General features: G+C 34.1%; 4 protein-coding genes across 4 annotated transcripts; 2 read left to right on the top strand and 2 right to left on the bottom strand.

Moving 5' to 3' along the window:
- Positions 1-2787: 2787 nt before the first annotated feature.
- On the bottom strand, positions 2788-5760 carry LOC130503699 (peroxidase 22-like). The gene is made up of 4 exons (XM_056998268.1): positions 5472-5760; positions 5125-5316; positions 4864-5032; positions 2788-3349 (listed from the first exon to the last, which is right to left on the bottom strand). Exons 1-4 carry the CDS (start codon positions 5697-5699, stop codon positions 2886-2888), a joined length of 1053 nt encoding a protein of 350 aa, XP_056854248.1. The 5' UTR covers positions 5700-5760; the 3' UTR covers positions 2788-2885.
- An 8844-nt stretch (positions 5761-14604) lies between these two features.
- LOC108844079 (WEB family protein At2g38370) lies at positions 14605-16472 on the top strand. Its single transcript, XM_018617281.2, has 2 exons — positions 14605-15038; positions 15275-16472. Exons 1-2 carry the CDS (start codon positions 14844-14846, stop codon positions 16394-16396), a joined length of 1317 nt encoding a protein of 438 aa, XP_018472783.1. The 5' UTR covers positions 14605-14843; the 3' UTR covers positions 16397-16472.
- A 1095-nt stretch (positions 16473-17567) lies between these two features.
- Positions 17568-18614, top strand: LOC108844522 (PRA1 family protein B4). Its single transcript, XM_018617788.2, has one exon. The coding sequence runs from the start codon at positions 17652-17654 to the stop codon at positions 18315-18317; it is 666 nt and encodes a 221-aa protein (XP_018473290.1). The 5' UTR covers positions 17568-17651; the 3' UTR covers positions 18318-18614.
- A 1439-nt stretch (positions 18615-20053) lies between these two features.
- LOC108844473 (protein DETOXIFICATION 44, chloroplastic) lies at positions 20054-23228 on the bottom strand. Its single transcript, XM_018617737.2, is given in 14 exon segments — positions 20054-20233; positions 20318-20439; positions 20532-20627; positions 20706-20822; positions 20904-20975; positions 21066-21229; positions 21307-21407; positions 21523-21619; positions 21753-21888; positions 21968-22089; positions 22172-22249; positions 22252-22323; positions 22397-22506; positions 22579-23228. Coding segments are annotated over 14 exon segments (1566 nt in total). The 5' UTR covers positions 22797-23228; the 3' UTR covers positions 20054-20172.
- Positions 23229-25718: the final 2490 nt, after the last annotated feature.

Raw genomic sequence — 25718 nt, forward strand, 5'->3', positions numbered from 1 at the left:
CCAGCCCCGACTAGAAAGAAGATGGATTTTCAAGGTCCGGCTCAGCTTGGTCCATAGCGATAGCAAGGTAGAATTTTCATGGTTTGGGGGAATCCCTTGATAGTTTGAAGGTTAAGGGAAAATAAAAAAAATATGCCCTGTTATGGAAACTAAAAACCATTAACTTTTCTTGACTCCTAGGGTATGAAACTCATAATCTTGTTTGTCCTACTAGACATGATGCAGGGATTTTGTCTTATTTTGGAAGCATGCAATTAGAAATCAACATCATGTATTATAATGCTAATATGATTGATTTATTGAATTTTGAAGGCAAGCTTCTATGCTTCTTTTATCTAGGGGAACACTGATAAAAATCAGAGAAATTTTCAATAGAGCTCATTGGTTTACTACAGTAATATCAATGATCTTTTGAATAATGAAGAAAAGCTGGGAGGCACAACAAGTCCAGAGGGATTGTTTTCTGTTCTTCAGTCTTTTTTTCTCCGAGTGTAACCTCTATGATTTTCACGAATCAGGTTACCTCTTTTCATATCGAGGCCACCGCGGTATTCACTTTGTGAGCAGTAGACTTTGTCAAGCAGTGGCCAATAGTCTTTGAGCTGAAAACTACACAACTGCGGACTACTAGTACTTGAACTATGAGGATTTAGACCATAAATCAGTCATTTATTTCTTCGAAGTAGATGGGAAAAGTTAACAGGTCTTTTGCTGCTATGACTGAGGATTGAGGAACAATGAATAAGATCATGGCTTAAGGCCAAAATTTTCAGTCAGTGCAAAGATCGCAGTGGCTCGCAGAATTATCGCAGAGTGGAACAGAGAGCAGTGTCGCGATAATAGAGTACTGATAAAGTAAAAAAAAAACTGGAATCTGCTCCTCCAGTCTAGTGGATGATACAAAACTTATCTAAAAGATTTGAGAGGCCTTAAATGGAGAATATTCAACAGAGGAAGGTTTTTGAGACAACGAAGTCGGCTTCTTTAGATCAGTATTGGCGATTGTAACACAGGTTACTTCCACGCTGTCTCAAAAAAATTGGAAAAGGGCAAACACCTTTATTGTGATTGAGGATGCTGAAAGCATGGCGATTTTCAAAGAAGATGAAATAGCTAAAGTTATAGTGATGTATTACAAGAATGAATTAACGGTGATAGAGCGGAAACTGTCAACCATGCTTTGGATCCAATTATCTCTAAAACAGAGAATGAATCTCTCATGGGATTACCCTCGACCCTGGAAATTTTGCTAGGCAATCTATTCAATCCATGCCGATAAAACTCCAAAACCCAACGGATTCTCTGTGGGTTTCTTCCACACTCACTGGTAAGATATTGAAGATATCATTGTTAAAGAAGTTCAAGGTTTTCTAGGGAAGGGAATCAACCCCCAAACATCAACGTCACTCATATCAGACTAATCATGAAGATCTCAATCCCTTAAAGAGTTGATTATTGTAGACACATCACACTTTGTAATGTGTATTATAAGATATATTCCAAGATCTTGACCCAGCGACTACAGCGTCTTCTCGCTCGGATCCTTTTTGAAAACCAGTCGACATTTGTCTCGGGTTGAGCCATTGCAGACAATGTTCTCATCATTCATGAGATACTTCTGGAAACTTCCCAAACAAAAAGTGATGCTATATAACCGTTAAAACCTACATGAATAAAGCATATAATAGATTTGAATGAGATTTCGTCGAGCACATCCATCATAGGAGATTCCATCTATTTTGGATAAATTGGATACATACTCTCATTTCTTAAGGAAACATATTTCAATACTCAGCAACCAATTGATCTCGGATATAATAACACAAAGCGATAAACTAAAAAATGTAATTTTATAAAGAGTTTATACCTACTGAAAATATAATTTAAATTGTTTTTAGCTTACATATTTCATTGAATTCTTCAGTCCAATTTATAGGCCACATTTAAATTGTTTATGATGCCTCTCAGAGCATCTCAAACTCTATACCTTATTTTAAGGGGAGTAAAACCTCAAAATGAAGATTAAAGGGTTGATTACTCCAACCATAAATCCTCAAAAATATCTTTAAAATTTTATTTATTTGTACTATAGTCTTTGACATTAACAAAAGTTACTAATAGAGTAATAGTGATAAAGCTTCACAAATATATATAAAACATACTTTTAATATATTATACAACACACAATTTTACAATGTTATATAACAAAAACTAATATAAATTTACATATATAATAAAACAACACACAGACACAATTTTTTTAGAAAACAACATACAAATACCAAATTACTCAAGCATTATTCCCGTAATGCTCTCATATATGCTCAATCTATCCATTCCAAAGTAATATTTAAATATTTATGTAATTTGCTTGTATTTATCTTAAGTTTGTTTGATGTATTTTTATTTTGTGTGAGATTTATTTAATGTATTTTTTTTTATTTGTGTGAATTTTATTTTAATGTTATGTAATATTTATTCTATTTTATTTTATTTTGGTGTATTTAAGTTATTATAAATAAAGTTAATAGATGTATTTATTTTATTTATGAAAGAAAATAATTGTAAAAACTAAAAAAATATGAATAATAATTTTGAGGTTTAGAATAATGAAATCTTAAAATTTGAGGTGTCACTATTCAAAATATCAAAATTTGAAGATTTGAAATTAAATTGTAACGAAAAAAACTTTAGAATCTGAAGATTTGAAGTTGAGTTGGAGATATTCTAAATTTGTAATCACAACACTGTTTGGTCCCAAAAATCATAAAGAATTTAGACCCATAATTATCTCATAACTCGCTCGAAAATTTATTTAGTCGAAATACATTATTATTCCCCATGCATTTTAAGCTTTCTTTCATACATATATGTCTCTGACATGATCAAATCGAACTCACAACACCATCAACATCACTCTCCACACTCATGATCCTTGAGTTAACAACCCTACAATTCAGTCTTATCTCACTTTGATTCCCTGTCGAAGGTTTAAGATCTCCCATCCGAATCATTGCTTTTGCGAATGCATCAAAGAACAAGGTATTGTTGTTACTGTATTGCTCCACTAGTGTAATCGTGTCGGCTTGAGGAGTTGAAAACAGTTCTTGATCACTCTGAATCAGACCTCTCCCGTTACGAAGATTAGTGTAGTATTTATTATCGAAACCATCTGGAGTCACAGGGTCGAAGTTCACCAGAACGGTGCCGTTTCCGTTTTGAGGGCACAGTCCACGTAGTTGGGCGAGGTAAGTTGGGTTAATACTCGGGTCTGGGCTATTGGTACCGTTGAAGTTGTAAAGACGAGGTGTCACAAATTGACATTGTGCTCTTCCAAATGTGTGACCACCTAACATTTTGACAAAAATAAAAGCGGAGTTACATCTTTTTATGTTTTAATCAAAGATGATCATGAGTCATGTTTTGTCGTTTTACAAAATTCTTCTTAGGCCTCGATTGGTACAACAGATGAAGAAGCAGTAGCAGAATGCTGTAGAACCAGTATGCTGTAGAAACTGTATGCTCTCACTAAATTTTTAATAAAGTGATTGGTGAGCAGTAACATTATACAATTTTAAAATTATCATAAAAGTTAGTATATAATATATTTATTTTAAAATAATATATAAATTATAATATATATTAATAATATATTTGTTATTAAAAATAATGAATCTTATTTAATTTTATAAATTAAATTAATTTTAAATGTGAAATAGTATTATTTAAAATAAAAAAAAACTATTTAAAAATAAAATTTATTTTGGAAAAAATAATTTTGATAATATTAAATAAAATAAATAAATTTTAAAAAGTAATTTATATAAAAATTATCATTATTTATTTATTGGTTGAGAAATAAATGATCCATATATAATATTATCATAAAAATAATCTATGACATATAATTTATTTATTTATAAATAATATAAATGTGTATCATAAAAATAATCTATGACATATAATTTATTTATTTATAAATAATATAAATGTGTTTATTTTATAATATATAAATATATATTATTTTATGTATTTATTAAAAATAATGAATGTTATGTGTAATTATATTAATTTTATTGTATTTTAAATGTGAAATATTGTTATTTTAAAAAAATAAAATAATTAATCACAAATTTTAGTTTTTTAAATATAAATTTATTTTTGATTATAAGCATATTTTTTATATTATTAAACACACATAATTTAATTACATATAATTATTTTTGAATATATATAAATTCAAAATGCAAATGCTCTTTCAAAAGCTTCATATGAGAGCATTGAGCAAATAGCATTTGGAGAGCATTAGCATATTGTAAATGCTTTTCTAAATGCTTTTGTGATCAATGTTGATTGGATAATAAGGAGCATAATGCTAATGCTAATGCTCTGCCAATCAAGCCCTTAATTACAATACCAAAACACGTTTTATTTCATAACATAAATATATATTCCCTTTGCTTCAAAACAAAAAAAAATGTCTTGATGTTTTTGCACATATTTTTAAAAATAGATAATAAATTTTACTATATAATTATCTCTTTTCCCATAATAGTTCAATTAATAGAATTATTTTTAAGTTCACAGTTTATTATTGAATTAATATAAACTGCATATAATACTAAAAACAGACAATTCTTAAGGGGATGACTTTCCTCAGAGTTATATTGTCTAAAAATTATTTGTAGTAAATCCGCGAAAAAACATATGTTTTTCAGAAATGGAATGAATACTAAATAACAGATGACTCTAATAAATTAACTATAATTATAAAATTAGATTAAAAATGTGAATTAACTTTGTATTTACCAGATATTTAGATGTTAAAGTGAATCTATCTAACTATCAACATGATATTTTTACCTGAAAGAGCGACTAGATCCGAGGTGAGGTTTAGACCAACGGCAGCAAAACTTGCTTTAAGTTCATCAAGAGTGAAAAATGGAGAAGGAAGAGCTGTATTAGCCAGATCGAAGAAAGCTTGTAAGCTGTCTCTCCTCCCCAACGGAACCGGCCACCATGGACCTCCTGACTATAAAACATGGAACACTAACGTCAACATATATACCATTTTTCGATTAATTCATAAATATAAGTAGGTATGTACATATATGATATATATACCAAAATGACTGATATTTGAGAAGCGATAGTGAGAACATCTGCACAAGACACTGTTTCGGGGCAAGCTGTCTCAAGCTCGGCTTTCATTCTATCTATGACATTAAATCCTCTAGCTGAATTTGCGTTTGGAGCAGCATCTTTCTCAGTCCTGAATGATGTGGAATTGTCGAGGAGGATCGATGCATCACAGCCCTGCAAAACCATATTACATTATATGACCATTGTGTATATTAATGTAACAAATGCTTTTACCCTTTATTCGATATGTAAATGGTATGTAAAGTACTTTGTCCATGAACACGTAAGTTTTTTATGTATATGGAAATGTAAGTTGAGTGAGTCCTTACATTAACGAAGCAGTCATGGAAGTGAAGGCGCAGGATGCTAGCGGTAATACGAGGGTCGGAGGCCAATTCATCGACGATGACATTCCCAATGATATTGAAAACTTGCGGGCATGTTCCGAAATAAAAATCAGACCTCAAGTGAGCATTAGAGATGGATGCTTGAAGCATAAGGCAACCCAATATTAAGGCTCCCATAGCACTGCAGGGAAATGAAGGAAAAAACTTCATTTTCTAGGAGTGAGACAAAAGCTGATTTTTAGTGGTGAGTGTGGATGATGGTGAATTAGCTTAAGCAAAAAGGGCATTATATAGAAAAGCTTGAGTGTTTTCTTCTATAATATTACACTATTAGGTACTGTTTTAAGGTCATAAATCATCTATTTACTAGAGTGGTTGAAGGAAAAATTATTATTAGTTTTAAAATAAAATAAAATTCACTGGTTCTTTTGACGGTGCTCAGATTCTTTGAACATGATATAGTTCTTTAATCTTTGGTTGCATTTTTCACTGTGATTAATCGGCCGTAAGACTGATCATATTTCACATAATTATATATTTTAGTATAATTTTGTTTTAACTAACTCCATAACACATTTTCATTGTGAATTTCGACTTTTTATCGGCGAAATATAGTTCTATAAAGAGAGAGTTCTCAGTGACGCCTATATTTTAAGTTTTAGTTGTACATCTATTTCAAGGCATACATGATTCCTTACGAGAACTGAATTCACATTATTGTGTATTTGATAAATAACTCATTAAACGACTATAAATGTCAGCTGTACATATAGTACGAAATTACATTGTATATATGATACTAAAATCAAATTTAAAATGATTACAATTTTCAAATTTTCATTCGTGTAGGACCGCTAAAAATATTGTTAACACATAATTTATAACCGTACGTATCTAGGAATCATTGTATCAATATAGCATACGATTAAGTTACAAAAAAAAATATAGCATACGATAAACATATTTTTATAAGTAACATGTTCTTGTTAATCTCTGAATCTCTAAGATAATATCTATTTACTTTTCTTGTAAGAAATCAACTTTAAAATGTACTCTATCCATATTTTGTGTTATTAAGGTTTTTTTTTTTTGATCAACGTGTTAAGGTTTGCTAATCATATAATATTATGTGATCATTTGCTAAGTATCCTCTACTATTTTCCTTGTAGAATCTTCTTAACTAGGATTTTTTCCTAGTCAGCAAGTACTATTTTCCCTAATATTTAACGATGTAATACAAATCACTTGTGAACAACGTTTTGTAAATTATTTGCCCATTATTTCCCGAGAACAAGAGAGCATCACAAGCTCGACTTTCACAACCTGGACATAATAATTTAATCTGAGATAAAAATTGCTATCTAATTATACATGTATCAATTCCATACGACTCCAGGCTTGGTTAACCTAATCAATACTTTAGCTTCTTGTCTTTTCTTTTCGTGATTTCAAAGCAGACAAAGAATTAAATAATTTAGAGAAATAAAGAAAAAAGATAATTTTTTTTCAAATATAATATACCAAATTTTACGTTAATAATAGCATAAATTATTTGTTTACCTTAAATGAATTCCAAGAAATTTTTAAGTAATATGTTTGGGTTCTTATTTTCCAAAACTAAGGATTCCCCATAAAAGTTATATTTAAAACAAACACTTAAAAAGTGTATATTTTTAGAGAATTGCTCTTAAATTTGTTATTGCGATTAAATGGAAAACTAGTGCTTCATAAAATAAAGGTGCAAGTAAAGGTAATTTAAAACATTATAGACTGCATTAGCCATCCTCAAATCAAGATGAAATCTAAGACAAATGAGACAGAAACAAAATGAAAATATTGGTTTAAAGTGTTTGGACAAAGGCAGAAAAATCAAACAAGAAGTTGGACAAATAATTGGCGAAAACACTACGTAGATCACGTTAGTACTAAATGTAATCTTTTAGGTGAGAAAAATAAAATAAACCAGAATTAAACAGAAGACTTTTGGTTAAAGAAAAGGTATGAGGGTCTTTGTGAATGTACTGTATAAAAGTATGAAGAGAGGCTTTCTAATTTTCTGGATCCTTTTCAGTAGAAGTATGGAGGATTGTTATACTTAATAGGGATAAGGGAATACTTAACCCATGTCTGGTACCACATGAGTTCAGATGAATAGATCATTCTCATTATTGGAAGACCGACAACTAAAAATACTGTGTTTTATGAAAACCCTTTTTCAAAAAAAGAAACTGTGTTTTCGGCGAATGAAAATGATATCCTCAGTCACAATGAAGCTACATGTATAGTTCATGTGGCGCATTACACATGTAATTAGGAAATGGCCAAACGTCAAACACATTTTTTTTTTCTTTTTTCTTTTGAAAGTAAAACACATTTTCTTATATGGACGCTTTTCAGTTTTGGTAGATTCTGGTGAGAAGGACAGGAAATCAGAGAATGAACATACTTATCTAATAAAAGGCATTGTCACATGCTAGGCCTCAGAGCTGTTTCTGCCGGCTAGGACACTTGTTCCACCATTTTCGTTGCTCTAGGAGGCTTTCACGAGTCTTATGATCATTAGGGATGTTAATATAGACTCAACCTAAGAGCAATATTATCGCACAAACCCTTTAATGGGATTCTTATTTCTTTTATTTTTATTTTTTAATTTTTTGTGTCTGAAAAATTAAAAGAAAAAGAACCAATTGCGGACCGTTACGTGTTGGTGGAATCCCCGAACAGTTGAAAACCTTCCGAAGTCATCTCTTATTTAACGATTTCTCCGTTCGTTTTTACCATTTTATGGTCCCCCTCCTTAAGATTCGATGTAAGGACCGCAATAATTTTGCCCTAACAGGGTTAGCCAGAGCCGGTTTAAGATGAACAAGAGCCCTTGGGCAAAACTCTTTTAGAGGCCCTACAGTAAACATTTTGTTAACGTTGGTAAAGAAAATATTTTTCTTTGAGCTATTCACACGAGAATCAAAACATGCACATCCTTTTATCTCATATTTCAACTAGAAAATTTTGTGACAATGTGTGTTTAATGCAGTCCAAACCTAGATCATATACAAGCTAATGAAAAAAATTAAGGCCCCTAATATTGCTGGATTTGGAGCGGGCCAGGGCGGTCGCACCGTCCGCCCTCCCTGTTAAGCCGGTACTGGGTTAACCCTTACTTTTTAAATATGATTTTAAAAGGGTTAGACCTGATAGGTCCAGGGTTAAATTTTAATCTTTTTGTTTTGATTCATGTAATATTATATAATATTTAAATATACTTATATAGGTCCAGGGTTCAAAACCGCAAAATCGAATTTGTCAGCCAAAACCTCAAAATGATGTTTTCCGCCTAAAGCTTAGTATCGAGTCTTTCCACCTAAACTCAGTATCGGGTTTTCTTGTCAAAATCGCCAAAACCAAAAATCGAGTTTTTGCAAGAAATCTTGATTTTACGATTTTGGCGAAAAAACTCGATTTTGCTGTTTTGGTAGGAAACTCGATTCCGGTTTGGCGGAAAAACTCAATTTTATGTTTGGCTGGAAAATTCGATTTTGCGTTTTTGACGGAAATTTTGTTTTTTTTTTGTGGGAAAACTTGATCTTCAATTTTAGCGAAAAAAACTTAATTTTACAATTTTTACGGAAAACTTGATTTTTCAGTTTTAGCGGGAAAAGTTGATTTTTTCGGTTTTCTCGGGAAAACTAGATTTTGCGTTTTTGGCGAGCGAACTTGATTTTGCGGTTTTTGCTGAAACTCAATTTTTCTGTTTTGTCTGGATAACTCGATTTTTTTGTTTTAGAAAAACTTGATTTTGCGTTTTTGACAAAAAAACTCGATTTTGTGTTTTTGGCGATTAAACTTGTTTTTTTTCTTTGTTTTGCCGGGAAAACTTGTTTTGCTGTTTTAGCGGAAAACTAGATTTTTTTTGCGATTTTAGTGAGAAATTTAGATTTTTGCGGTTTTGGTGGAAAATTTGATTTTTGTTTGACAGTCAAACTCGATTTTTCGGTTTTGGCCGGAAAAACTTGATTTTGAAGTTTTAGCAAAAAAAAAAACTTATTTTTGGTTTTGACGTGAAAACTCGATATTTAACTTTTAATGGAGAACATGATTTTGATGACTAACAAGTTGGAAGAAATAATCATATCACATTCTAATTTTTCTATTTTCATACTTAGAACTTACAGAAAAAAATGAATAATATAAATTTTCATTTAATTGGGCTAATCCCGTACCAGCTCTAACCATTGATTAAAATAGGGTTGGGTTAAAATAGAATTGGGTTTATATTAAACTAGATATGAGCCCGTTGGATTGCAACGTATTTTGTTTGATGTTTTAATTGAATAAAAATATAAAATAGTAATCATTTTATTATAATTTATGATTAATTTTCATATGTTGTGTGAGATTTATTTTATAATTAAAAAAATTATTTTCATACATAAGTTCGAGTTAAAATTGTATTTTATAATCATGGTACAAAGATGAATTTTGTTTATTTATTTAATAGATAGTTTTTATTCGTGATTTTTATTAAATAATTTATTGTACTTGTTGGATTTATAATTTTTTTTTGTTTAATATTTTTTCTTAAAAGTTGCTTGGTTCTTCAAAGATGATAATTAATATGATGGCGATACATGACAATTATATATTTAAAATGTGACTTGTGTTAATATATCTCATAATTAAAAGTATATACTAAGATAATAACCATAACAAACACATATTCATTATATTCACACATACTCATGTACGATAACAACTTCATAATTTAAAAAAATATGTTAGCATCATAAGATGTAATAATGATAATAAAAATTGAATTTTATCAAGAAATTAAAAAAAAACACTCGTGTGTAATATTTTTTTCACGTAAATACTATTGAATTTTGTAAAACCAATATATGGAAACTTAAACCTAAATATAGATGTGAAATATTTGTAGCTTTTGTCATAATTGCTTATCATACAATTATATATTAAAAAGAAAAGTTTGTTAACTATAAGAAAATAATGAGTGTATTTTTCCAATTTTTTTTGTTTAAAAAATTAAAATTACTATCAAATATTTTAACAATATATAGTGTAAAATACTAAAAATTTCAATTTTGTAATTTCCTTTTCTTAAAATTCTAAATCTTAAAATATAACTTTAAAAGACTATTTTTGTAATGTCCTTTTCTTAACCTCTTTTAAATTCTAAAAAAAAAGAAATGTATCTTATTTCTGACACATGTCATAATCTTAAATATTTATTGACACTTGTTGCAATCAAATTTTTTAAATTACTATAATAAAAATTTTAACAATATATAATGTAAAATACTAAAAATGTTAACTATTTTATCTTATTTTTCTAAAAATATTAAATCTAAATAGAATTTTAAATGATTATTTTTGTAATGAGTCATTTTTCTTAATCTCTTTAAATCTTAAAAAAAAAGAATTGTATCATATTTTTGACATATGTCACAATCTTAAATTGTTGACACATGTCACAATCATGTTAATTAGTAACTTTGAAAACTACGCTTTATATATAATAACATAAAGAAAGGTTGGATCTCTCCTGCTGACACATCAGCTGCCACATCAGAAATTCGCTCATCTCGCGTGTGACACGTGTTCATTCAGGTCGTGAAACTTTGCGTTTCATTTAATCCAGGTTGGGCTTTGATCGTTTAATTTTTGATGGGCTGTTAATTTGGACGAATCGGCCTGAAGAGAAACTGTGTTTTGCGCCTTTGCGTCGAATCTTCTTCATCTTCACTTCGTCCCCTGAAATGTTACGGGATCTCTTGATTCATTGTCTTTAAGAAACATCTTTAATCAAGGAATACGATTCATCCAATGATAATTATCACAGTTCTAAGCGGTGTTTTTTCGTGTATAAATAAGTAATCCTGCATCCATTGAGCATCATCTTCCCATTTGATGATAATCCAAAAAAGTTATTTGCAGAGTTTTTTGTGTGATAATGGCTAACACTGTAACACATCTGTTTTTTCATGGTGATTTGAAGGCTGGTAGCTGTTGTTTAGGCACAACTGAGGAAGAGTCGGTGACGCCGCGAAGTAATACACACAGACGATGAGTGTGGAGAGGGAATGAGATGGATAGCACCACCATGGCCAAACTCGCTGAGTACCAGAACCTGGTCCTCTCTCCCTCTCTCTATCTCGAATCTTGACGTTTTTTTATTCAGTAATCCAATTGTTTGGGAATGAAATTTATTGTTTTTACGAGGAGCCAATTTGGTGAAACTAGGAAAGATTTCTCTTTTTATGTGTCTGTTGGAACGAATGTTTATCAAATTTATAGTTTGAGGTTTTGTCTTAAGGAAAGTTCGTTTGTTCCAAAGTTCTGATCTTTTTGGAGAAATGATTTCTGTATTAGTTAGGAAACTTTGTGGTTTGATGATCGTCTCTAACTGCTAGAGAGTATCTCTGTCCAAAAACATTGGCTTTGAGATTGAAAAAGGAGAAGACTTTTAATATACAAGTACATAAGGTGATCTGTCAATTTTTGGTTTCTCTGTTTTATGTTCCAGTGTTTGTCTCTGTGACACTTAATGGCTTAGTCGATGAAACTAATCTGAAGGAGTTAGTAATGAGGACAAATAGTTATGCAAGACTCTTATGTGTTCTAATTTTACTTCCATTTTGATTCTTTGAAGTTTCCGGCTCTACGTGAGTTTGTTAAGACGGGGAAATCTGTTTGGGGGACATGCGCTGGTCTTATCTTCTGCTGACATAGCTGTTGGTGAGTACTTACTGGAGTCATCTTCCCATCACAACTGATGTTGCGACAACATAATTTTAAAAAATTATGTGCTTGGCTCTTTGAGTTTTACTTCATCTGTAAGTGTTGATCAAGATACAACCTTCTTGCTTTTTTTTTCTTAATTAATAACTTTTCTGGGCTGATGGTGTAAGTTGTTCTCTATGACACGAGTCATTGTCAATGGTGGTAACTGAAATGTATCAGATAGTTTCAGGTGGTCAAGAAGCTAACAGAGGCAGTTATGGTCTAAGGGAATGTAGGAAACAGCAACCACAATTACAAAATTGTAACCTGGTGGTGACTAAACCTTCCACGGTAGGCACAATTGAGGAAGAGTGGAGAGGGAATGAGATGGATGAGAAGAGAGGGGAAACCACAGGAGAAGCTGCTGAGATGCTGGAGAGTCATAAAAATGCAGAAGCGGTAGATGAAGAGAGGAAGAGGAGGATAAGAAATAAGAAGCTGATATGAACTTTTGTAGTTTTGTTTTATTTGAGTCTCAGCTGTGCAAAGAATTTTTGTTTTTGGTAGAAACAAGAAGAAGAAGCTGCATAGCCAGGTAGGTTTCATGTATGTCTATACCTTTTAACATAAAATCCTCCTTAGATTGCCGTCAGATTTGTGAGGAATAAGTAAATAATCTGATTGTCTGATTATATAGGCTATCAACTTAAACAACAGCTACGCTACATCAAATATACTCACTGATTTAATCATCTCTCCCTTTCCTTGCCGATCTTGTGGGCAAAACGTACTCCTTCCAACTGAGATTGAACCATTTTAATTTAGTATCAAACATCATACATTGACAATTTCCAGTAATTTTAAAAAGCTTAGGCGTCTATGGATCCCATATTTTGTGTCTGGTGTAAGCTTGAAAGAACCTATAATTTAACATTATAGGTCAACCATGGAGATAACCATTCGTTTGTTTGCCATAACAGGGAGGCAATGGTGGCCATGGAGATGATATCCAAGGGATGAGTTCTCTTCTTAGAAATTATCTTTCGGCGCTAAGGACAATGAGAAGGAGCCCCCAATTGAAATAACTGCAGTTAGTCGGACGTATGTCCACAAACAATAGAACTTTCTCTGCCAAAAATTACCGGTGAATACCAAAAACACCATTCCCAATTAGGTGGCTGATGTTTGGACCGTCAATTTCCCACAAAGCTAACAGGTTCTTTTTGAAATTATACATTTATTAATTATTAGATATATATTATTGGATACACATGTAAACATAGATCCACAAAAATAAAATATATAGTTTTATAGTCAAATTAGAAACACACAATATAAAATAATGTAAGAGAATGAATAAAATTAGATAACTTCAAATTAAACACATAAGTTTAGTTAATTGTAAGCAATGAAACTTCAAATAAATAATCTTATTAATTGTAAGAAAAAATTAATTAATTGTAATGAGAATGAAACTGAATAAAAAAATAATAATCAATAAAATAATGATTCATACTAATATTGAATAAAATATTTTAAAATAAAAACAATATTAAACAAAAAATAACAAATATTACTCTAATTTTTTTAATTAGTTTTAAATTATCATCCCGCCCGTAGGGCGGGCCGACCCTAGTAATAACATAAAAGAGGGTTAGACCCTGGCCTGTGTTTAGCATCCCTACCGATGAGCTAGACACGACGTCAATACGTTATGTTATATGATTAAAGTTATTTACATCAAGACTAGTTCATTCCAACAAAAAGAGTTTATAATCAAAATAATTCATTCCAACGGATAAGGTTATATGTACTCCCATGAATATATGGATGGAACAAAAAGTCATATATCTTGGTAATCAAATCTTTAAAATTATGCAATCATGCATTTATATGTTCTTCAAGTTCACTCAAATTATATAAAATACCTCAAAGCTATCGACAAGAGCTTATCATTTATCCAAAATACCTAATCTTAACCGAGTAGTAGATTAACAGTAAATATTGACTTGAGACAACGTAAGTTCATAGGTTTGAGTTCAATTCGGGCCGATGAAATTGTTATTAAACCGAAATCGGACTAATCATGGTTATTGTTTTCGTGGAGAAACAGTTGGCCTTTGGCCCAACCATCTCTCGTCAAAATAAAAAGTAATCTTAATTTGATAACTACTCTTGTCGGACTTGTTACAGGACGAGAACAAGCCATCTTGGTCTCGTCTCTACTTGATCCTGCCTATTTAGTCTCAGACAATCCATCCGGTGACGCAAGAAAAGACGAGAACACAAGTGTTGAGAGAAAAAAATAAACACAACACTAAAAAGAAACCGAAACTGAACACATACGGAAACATACACATGACTTTTCAACACACTCTCTCTCTCTCTCTCTCTCTCTCACAGTATACGACAAATACAGGCGACAGTCGCGGGGCGTATCGTTCCGACACGTCTTAGTCACATTCACAACAGCATATCAACCTCAAAACAGGAGTTTTGGTTCCACTCTCACCGACTAAAACTAAACCCTCTCCCCCTCTCTCTTCTCTCTTCTCTCTTCTCTCCCCACTTCACTCTCTGGCCTTCTCTGTTCTCCTTCCCGAAGATCTGTCTTCTATGGCCGAGTCCTCAGAAAGTGGCTCTGTAACTGGGCCTGGGAGCTTGAACCCTGACTCCGATCTGTCGTTCAATGGCCGAGTCGAGATAGACACTTCGACACCGTTCGAGTCAGTCAGAGAGGCGGCGAACCGGTTCGGCGGTTTCGGTTTCTGGAGACCTTCTCACAGTTATAAATCCCCAGGAGCCTTTCAGGTTTCTCTTTTCTTTAAGCTTTGTCCGAAAGATTGTAACTTTTAGGGTTTCTCTGCTGTTAATTGATTAAGTTTGTTTAGCAATGCTCTTGTCTGAACACGACAAGAAGATATCCGACACAAACTAAATGTTTTTCTCCTCTTTGCTGAATTACTTGGAACTGATGTTTGATGTTGTCTGGCTCATGTCTTGAACCACACATAATGATGATAAAGTTTTCTGATTTTTGGTGTTAGGAAAACGTGGAAGGTGATATCATTAGACTCAAGGGACAGGCTGCTGAGCTACAGAACGATCTAATCTCGAAAGAACGAGAGACGCTCGAGGTTGTTAAGGAGCTTGATGCCACTAAAGCCACTGTTGAAGAGCTAAACTCGAAGCTGCAGCAGAAGAAGAAGAAGAATGAGGAGGAAGTTGACGGTTGTATCAAGCCAGCGGGTGATGTACTAAAGGATCTAAGCAAGGCTAAGATGAATTTGTGCAAGAGGACGGTAGATCTCGCGGGTATACGAGGGTCTGTTGAGGTCTTGAACAAGCAACTGCAAGAAGAAAAGGATGCACTTGAGAAGACTCGCGAGAGACTCATGCAAAGGTCTTTGAAGGTGGTGGAGAATGATGCGTTTGGAATGATGGATGATGAGGTTCAAAGACTCGGCCGCGAAGCTCAAGAGTTCAGGAAGACGGGAGAGAACGCACGGGAGGAGATTGTGAAAGCAGTGGCGGAGATTGAAGACACTAGAGAGAAGATCAAAGCGGCTAAGATAAGGTTGGTTGCTGCTAGAAAGATGAAGGAAGCTGCCAGAGGTGCTGAGGCTGTTGCACTCGCAGAGATTAAGGCAGTGGAGGAAGCTGTGGAGAGAGTGGACACTGCAAATGCTACAAAACTCGAAGGAGAAGATGTGCTACGAAACTCGCAGAAAGACAAAGGACAGAGGAGAAGATTATCTTCATCAGTGAACAACACTGCCAAGTTCAAGAGCAGAAGAGAGAGTGCAACAACACCAAGAGCAACGCGTCTGATGGATGTAAACGGACTGCATCTGACATATGATGATGTTGCTGTTGTTGGTTCATCATCTTCGGCCCCTGTCTTGAAGCCAACAATGTCAATAGGGCAAATACTCAGCAAGAAGCTACTACTTGTTGCTGAGGATTCAGATGTGATGAATGTTGCTAGCGAGAGGAAGAAAATGTCGTTGGGTCAGATGCTGGCAAATAATGATGAAACTTGGAGCAAGAAGAGTGAAGGGAAGGAGAATGGGAAAAGATCAGTGACTCGAAAGAGGTTTGCTAAGATCGCTATGTTGTTGAAGAAACAGAGCAAGGACAAGAAGAAGATAGCTGTGAAGTTGAGGTGATAGAAATGATCAATGTGTGTTTTGACTTCTTGCTTGTGTTTTGTTACAAACATTCTATTAAGAAGTCTCTTCTATATCCCGACTGATTAGAGTTTACTAAGATACATAGAACAATGGGTTCCGAGACTAACCAAATCACCATCATCTAGTGGAATGGATTAGTAAAGTAACCAAGCTAGTCTGATCAAGACTACAACTTCGAAAACAGAATCAACCATCTAATGAAATTCAGTGCTTACTAACCATTCTCCAAGCTTAGCTTAAACAAACATAGCTTAGAACTACCATAGGTTTCTATTTTTTTCTCAACTTGATCAAAGGAGTCTCTGCACTCATGAGCCCCATTATTTTAAAGCCGTTTCTTGCTTGAACCTCAATATTGTTGTGTTCAGGGTCTTGCTTTGGCTCTTTTGCCAGATTCATCTGTCATCTTTTAAAAGAAACCTTTTTGTCAATCAACCTTTTTTATACATCGTAATTATAAGTACAACAAGTTATAGCTTTTTGTATTTTAATAGATTTAGAAATCTACACCTAAATCAGTCTTATCTATGATTTTAATATCGTACTCCCCCTATTTCAAAAAAAAAATACATATTCTAAAGAAAAATTTGTTTCAAAACACAATTTTTATATTTGTAATGTAATTTTTGTCAACTAATAATAAAAAATTGTGAAATTCAAAAACATTAATTATATTTTGTAAAATCTTATTGGTTTTAAAATATAGAAAATATAAAATTACAGAAAATTATCCATTTATTACTAAACATGTACTATTTTTAAACGGAGGGAGAATGTTATTAGTTCTAAATTTATAAGACATAAATTCAAATCAATAGATAGAGTTTCAAAATGAATTTTACTAGATTTATAAGAACTAAGTTGAAAATATAGAGAACTAAAATTCGAAAGAAAAGTTTGGGGTTTATAAATAGAAATCATAAAATTTAATTAAATATATAAATTTATATAAATAGTTTCAAATCCAATTACATAAAGAAATAACACATTCTCAAATAGTGAATTTATAAAAGTGAAATAAAAATGGAAAAAATAAAGAAAAAAAGAAAATAGTGAGGCATATATTGTCGGTGACCCGTAGCTAGGAAGGAAAGAGGAAGGTCAACAATCTCCTCTCCCATATATATTCTCCTTCCCTCTCTTTAATTACTTGTCACGTTTCATACCTCTAATCTTTAAAACTCTCTTTCTTCTTCTCTCAGATCTGCCAAACTCTGCGCCAACAACAACAATGGCTTCCGCATCTCCTCCCACCCTCCCAATCTCCAACCCCCAAACCGTCCCCTCCGCCGCCCCATCCTCCCTCGAATCCCAATCCCCACCAATCGCAACCCCCGCCTTCCGCGCGTTCATCAACCGCATCACCGAGACCGTCTCCAACGGCCTCTCCCAGCGCCGTCCCTGGGCCGAGCTCGCCGACCGCTCCGCCCTCTCCAAACCCGAATCGATCTCCGACGCCGCCGTCCGCATCCGCAAGAACTACTCCTACTTCAAGGTCAACTACCTCGCCGTGGCGACGGCCATCGTCGGGTTCTCCCTCGTGACCCACCCCTTCTCCCTCGCCTTCCTCCTCTGCCTCCTCGCCTCCTGGCTCTTCCTCTACCTCTTCCGCCCCTCCGATCAGCCGATTGTGATTCTAGGTCGGACTTTCTCCGATCGGGAGACGCTGGGTTGCTTGATCTTGTTCAGCATCTTCGTGGTGTTCCTAACTGACGTTGGATCTGTGCTCGTGTCGGCGGTTATGGTTAGTGTGGCGTTGATCTGCGCGCATGGTGCGTTTAGGGCTCCAGAGGATCTTTTCTTGGATGAGCAGGAGCCGGCTGCGACTGGTTTTCTTTCGTTCCTTGGTGGGGCCGCTTCTTCCGCTGCGCCAGCTGTCATTGCCGCTCGCGGGTGATGACAATGCGGGTCAATGATCGACGGCTCAGATCCACTACCGCGTCGGTGTAATCTTTTTTGTTTTCTTTTTTTTGCTTACGAAATATCTTTTCAATATGATTCGTTTGTTTATTTTAGGGTTTATAAATCTGAAAAATAAACGTGAAAAGTTGTGAGATTGCAATGTTTTGTTGTGTTCTTGATATAACTATAGATGATATGATGATATTATATATGTTTTGTCTCTCTTTTTGGTAATCGTATTGGCTTCTTCAGCCTTTTGATCTATATAAGATTCCTTAGACAGCTTAAAGAACCTTCTTTTATCATCTGTTTAATGTCCAAGATCTGAGCTTTGTGTTCTTGTTCCACCTGTTTATTAAATCTTGATCTGTACGCAAAGGATCTAGACAACACAGAGACAAAACCAGAGATATAAAAGAAGCTTCTTTAAGCTCTGTTCAGTTCACTGATAAAAAGTAAAATCTGAAACTTTTAGCCTGTGAAATGCTCTACCCGATGAACGAAACATTTTTTTGTGTATTGTGGACTAACCAAAGAGATGACTTGAAAATACCACGCATATGTTATGTGTTTTGCCTTATCTGGTTGCGTCTACGTTGGATGTGAAGTGGGATAACGCAGTTTTTTTGGGTCGGGAGTAGATGAGATACGCACAAAAGACTTGTCTAGCAGATTCGTGTCCTGAAATTGGCTGCTGCGTTCGATCTTAGGTTTGTTTCATATAGGGATTATAGCAGCTGGTGTGTCAATATTCGCTTCCTTTACCCCCGGTCTTGGCTTTTACAAACTCTCCTTCAGTGTTGATTATCTTGACCATATCTGCAGTGGGATTTGCAATTCAAAGAAGTAAGGTGCCTGTAAAAAACGCTACCTTTAACTTTTTGGCCGCTGTATAAAGTTTATGTTTGGGAAGAAGACAAGTTTATATCGTGGAAGTGGAAAATGCCAAATTGGTGGGGTGTGCCATGCGCCAAACCATTTAAAGAAGCTTTCTCTTTAAAGTGAATTGCTACCCGAGATTTATATAATTAGGTGACACTCCACCTTCAGTGATTGTTAGGGCTTTGATACATGCCACCAACAAGTCATCTTCTACAAACCAATAAAATATTATGAAATTATTATCCAAAATTGTATTAGTCTTAGACTCTCGGTGTTCTGATTATCAGAAGGATGTGGAAGATGTCAAATTGGTAGCTTGCACCATAAGCTAAAAACCCTAAAAAGGAAATATCATTTTCTCTGCTTCTGTAGGGTTCAAGCAACAGGTTCTGAAAAAGGTTGTATGAGAGGAAAATGCAGACTAGAGAGTCCAGTTTGTCGGTTTTGGGGGTGTCGACGACAAAAAGTTTGGAGGTAAATGGGTGGCTGAGATACGTGAGCCAGCAAGTCACCGTGGCGGAAACCTAAACCGACTTTGGTTTAGAACGTTTTGTACTGCAGCCGAAGCTGCCTTGGCTTACGGCAGAGCTGCTAGTGCCACATGTATGGACGCTATGCACAGTTAAACTTCCCGGGCAGTCTTGGAAACGGTCCTGGTGGAGAAATGAAGAAGAATGATGACAACGTCTCTGAAACCGGTTAACGTCCAAGACAAGACTGAGTAGTGAAACCATAGGAAGATAACAACTTTGATCGAATCGAACTGGATAGCGGATTGTTGTACAATGAATCCGGTTATTTACCACAGAAGTGGACTGGATCCATATTTAAAGTATTCCAGATTCTAGGTAGAGGTTCTATGCGGCATCAATCATACTGTAGAACTATGCTTTTACATTGTTAATTCACTTTATTTTCATTATCTTAAAGTGTCACATTTCAAACCGCAAAAAATGTTACACGCGGACTCATTCTAGCTTCTCTGGAGCTGACCACAACATTTTCCATGGACCGGTTCTTGTCCCCAATCTGAAAACAATGACAGCAACCAATCCTTAAAGAGAAGTTGTTTAGACGTAGTTGAAAACAAGAATGGTTTGTTTGTTTCGTTACCTCCAGGCTCCGGCAACTAACCGCAACGCCATGAAGAGGAACAAACCCGTCCAAATCCCGGCGAGTCCATAGGTTGGTGCAGCCACAAGCATGACCAAGGAAGATATGAATCCAGCAATCACCTGTTCCAAAACGACAACTAATCAGACTTTTTTGTAGGAATGTAAAGGGAGAACAAACACTCCTACTACTGATGAAGCAGAGAGAGAGAGACCATAGCGTAAGCGGCAAATCCAAAGTCAGAGACTCCATAATAGAGCCCATCAAGAACAAACGCTATAGCATTCACCGGTTGAGATCCTGCCACAAACTACATTCAAATAACATTCAAAGTTGTCTTAAGACTACCCTTCTGAAACTTTTAGGAGGGTATAAGATAAGATCTTACTAAGGTCCCTGACAAAGCAATCTTCAAAACTTCTGAATCCGTTGTAAACAAGCTCGAAAATGGTTCAAATCCGATGAACAAAACAGCAGCCAAACCAGTTCCAGTTGCTAAACCTACCTGCTCAAGTTTAAACATGTTGGAACTTTTTTCTGGTATCAAACTTGAATCACATAAACAAGGAAGTTAGGGAAAACGAACCTGAAGGACACCAAAGAGAATTTCCCGAGCTTGTTTATACTCTCCCTGAGAAAAACTTGTTGCAAGAAGACTCTGAATCAAAGGGGTAGAACATTTAAGTGAATACTTTTCCACAAATACAAAAATGCTGTATCTTATTAAGTTGCAAAAAGGATGATAGACCTGTGCAGCAATGGCTAAAGCATCGGTGAGCAAAGAGACAGCCAACCAGATCTCCAAGCAGATTTGATGGCCAGCCATTTGAGTAGGTCCCTTCTGAGCCACTAACGAAGTTGCCAACGTGAATGGCACAAGCAGTGCCACCGTTCTACCAATCAGAAGCCCACCTAAGCATCATTCAACACATTTTCATATATATACTAGCATTCTGCGTTTGAATCGTTTAAAGAGACTGCGTTGATACCTGATTTGAGGTACTGGTTGGCTCTTCCCACTTGGATTTGAGGAGAAAGCAAAACCACATTCTCATTCAACTTCCACAGAAGAATAAACGCAATCAAGTATCTGAAAATAACATTTTTGACAAGTGAATGAACAATAAGAAGCCACGAATCAAAGACAAAGGCAACTTACAGAAACCGAATTAAGTATCAAAAGTTTACCACATTTTGTGACGTACTCAGAAATCACAGTAGCAGCCGCAGCACCAGAGATACCAAAACCAAGAACAAATATCAGAATAGGATCCAGTATCGCGTTTAGCACGTTCCCCGCAACTGTCCATACAGAGTATACCACATCAGAAACAGCTAAATGTGATTGTTGATTGTAAATGTTTGTCACACTTCTATATTCATGCATATATATATACACATAGAAAAGAGAGAAGATGAATGTTGCAATACTTGCCAACGGCATATAGAGGTGTTGTTGTGTCCTTGAAACCTCGAAAAGCTCCTTGAGCAGCCAATGCCACTACAATTGGTGGTGCACCATACGCTCTAAGTCTAAGAAACTGCTCTGCTGGTATTCTCATCGGTGAGTCCTGCAAAAGAGACCACAAGCCCCTTACAAAACTGCAAAGATAGATAGCTTTATAGTTAATGATCCAAGAGTAAACATACAAAAGGTATAGCCATGATGTCCATCAAGTAATCAGATCCAAGAGAGAGAGCTATCGCCTCTGCGATACCAACACCAGCTGCAAGAACCAGTGACGTTGAAACAGAAGGGAGCACTCTCTTTCCTTTCAACACCAAACAAAAAAATTCAAAGTCAGAAAAAAAAAACATAACAACAATCTTTACACAAGTACAGCAAAACACTACTTGTTTCCGTAGAATCGTTATCATTCTTAGCTGCAACGGCCTGCTCTTCCGCAACGAACGATGTAGTCACATTCAGCAAGGAACATTGAAGAGCTTAGACACCAAGTTGAACACAGAAACCGAGACTCCTACTGCAGCTAACTCCGCAGAGCCTGTCACACATTTAGGAACAGAGTTTTTCAATATCAATGTTACAAACAGACAAGAGAAAGTTCAAAACTTTACCAATGTGGCCAACAAATGCTGTGTCGACAAGAGATGTTATAGGATCAGCGGCCAAAGCTAGCGCCGCTGGTAACGCAATCGACATGATCTCCATTCCGATATTACCAATCCTAACACCCATATAAAACAAGATATCAACTTTAAAAAAATAAGGAAGCAGGAACAAGAGTATAGAAGCTTACCCATTTTGAGGTTTAGGATCAGGATCCGGTTCGGGAGATTCCACTATGTTCTGTACATTTTGAGGAGAGGAGTTTTTAGAAGAAGCTTGGATGGCGGGAGATTTGAGGTGGACTCTTCTTCGAATCGATTGATTGTGATTACGAGGAAGATCGCGAAGTTGTAAAGTTGAGGATCGTCGAAAGGGGGAGAGAGAGAGGAACGTCGCGACCGCCGCCATTACGGAGAGAGAGAAGACAGAAAGTCTCGGCGGAGGGGAAGAAAAGAGAACCGCATGTTCTTTATCTATACTACTACTGTAGTAACTGATTAAACGGTCGGATGAGAGGAGTTTGAAGTATTTTTAATCATGGGCCTTTTATGGGCTTTTATTGGGCTTTTCAGTTTGGTTCTTGCATTCTTTCCTTCCTAGGCTTTTGCTTCCTTTGTGTCAACTCAGTTTATCAGTTTACATAACTGTTCTAATCTGAAATCTAAGTGTCTAAACCAAATCTATATAGTTTTTAATTCGGGTAATTGGGATATCGTTGTGATATGTGAATCGTTATCATTGTGTTTGTAGCTCATATCACTTTTGTTAAGAGACAATGCAGTTCAGATTCTCTGTTTCAACCTAGGCATTGAACTCAAAGCTACAAACTCCTAAATTAATACAGGGAACTAAGAACCAAGAAGATGATAAGAGAGGATCTTCGGTCCAAAAACATTCCCTTCCTCGTTTAACCAAGACATGATTAATGCCTAATTTTTTGGTCTGGTCTAGTTTGTAGTGGTTCATTATTGCGTGGAGGCGGAGGCATATTTTTACTTTCTTCCGTTCATATTAGCATGCATTGGGTTTACTGGCGTGCATATGCATACATTTTGTAGTTGATATTTGGAGCCATATGACGAACATTAGTCGTATTAGTGGAAACAATCCTCCAATAAATGTTCATGTATTCACAACCTATTAACAAAATCAGATTTTGAATATTTATCTGGAATCTCCCCAGAATGCATTTTCACGAAATATAATAGTACCTTATAAGAGTATATATACACATATTAATATAAATATCCGCAACGTTTTTACCGCTAAGCAGAGTTAAATGTTATAGTATGCCTTTAAAAATCATAGAGACTTAGTTAACAAAAAAATAAAACACAGAGGACACGAGTAAGAACATCTCCCACAGCCTTTTATCTCTTCATTTACTAAGGGATTTTGCATTTCAACATCTCTTTATCCTTTTATCTTTTATATGATGAAAAGTACACTCTCGAACATAAATAATTATTATTTAAAATACTATTCACTTTTCATTTTATCCTTACAATTATTTATGTTTCAGAATTGCATGAATAACTTTTTATATATCATACTTATTGTTATATTTCTTCAACCGATTTCGATGAAAAAACATTATTAACACCTTATAAATTATTTATAGTTATATGTGACTACATATTATAATATTTTTCAAAAAAAAATTATTCTAATCTGTCAAACAATATTTTTTAGTAGTTTTTGAAAGTTTAATAATTATATTTAATTACTGATAATATTAAGGATTAAAGTATAATTTATTAAAAATATTTAAAGACCACCGTTAGAGAACTATTCTTTTATCTCGTTATTTTATGTGGATCTCTTTTTAAAATAAGGGAGATTGTTGGAGATTTTCTAAGGCTATCTTCAAGGAGGACGTGAAAACACCATTATAGAAATTTGACTTTTTCTCCAACTTGACGGCAAACTCAATGGCATTATATTAGTTTGCTGTTTTTGCAGAATGTTACACTAAATATAGTGTCTATAAGACGGGATAACTTGTGTATTTTTTTATTTTTTATTATTTTAGTAGTTTAATTGATTATATTTATTTTACAAAATTACAAATAAATTCAATGTTATGTAATTATGATATTAAATTTACTTTAAATCTTTATGTATTTTCTACATTTTAGTTAATATAAGTTATTAATTACTGTAATACATAAAATGATTTAGAATACATAAAATTACCCAAATAAACACCAAACCCCAAAAAGTGAATAAAAGAAAATAAATTTGCAAAAAAAAATTTGAAAGTATCAGATAAACTAATACAATAGTCTAATAGCCTCAAAAATTATTATCAGCTCAATCAAGATAATTATAATATGGGGTATAATATTTTTAATCATTTGGAGACATTGAACGTGTATTTGGTGTATTGCAGTCAAGATTTGTAATTGCGGTAGGACCATCGCACATGTGGAATAAAATGGTATTATATGATATAATGACAATTTTTATCGTAATGCATAATATGACCATAGAAGATGAACTTGATATCAATGCAACAATTGAAAAACAAGTTGAAGTTCCAAATGCAAAAGTTGAGATGACAAGTGTTAATGATGCTCGATTTCAAAAAAAATAGTCCGACACAATAAAATCAAAGATCGAAATGATCATTTTAAACTTCGAGATGCACTAATTGACATTTATGGGACGGATATGATAATTCTAATAATTAGTAAGATGTAATATATATTTTTATGTAATGTATTTTTGTTTATATGTTTTTAGTTATTTTAATTTCATATGTATTTTTGTTTGTATGTTTTTAGCTATTTTAGTTTCATATGTATTTCTAAAGTATTATGCATAATTATAATTATTGTTTTAAATTTGTTGGTCTAGTATTTATTAAAATAATTACTTATATATGTTATAAGAATAATGAGTATTTATCAAAAATACTAAATAGTTCACTACAAGAAAGAGGGTCTCCATACCGACACTTCATGTTTGTCGGGACATAATCGGAAGACGTCATCTCCGACGCTTTTTCGAGAACCTCCAAAACGTCGGAGTTTGAGCCTCGGAAATGATACGTCCTCGGCAACTTGTCGTAGTACACCGAGAATATGAGTTTCTCGGAAAGTTCGTCGATAATCGTCATCGGTGGTTAGCGATGAAGTTCCGACAAATTTTAAAAAAATTTATTAAAAAAAAATAATGCAAATAACGAAAAATTAAAATGAAAAAGAAATTATTTTATTAAAATCATTAAATATATTTATTACACAAAAGTAAACAAATATAACAAATAATCAAATATACATATACATAGGGTCCGCTTCTCTCTCTGTGAAGGATCTACGGTGGTGA

Source organism: Raphanus sativus, unplaced genomic scaffold (genome assembly GCF_000801105.2).
Source record: "Raphanus sativus cultivar WK10039 unplaced genomic scaffold, ASM80110v3 Scaffold1083, whole genome shotgun sequence".
NCBI lineage: Eukaryota > Viridiplantae > Streptophyta > Magnoliopsida > Brassicales > Brassicaceae > Raphanus > Raphanus sativus.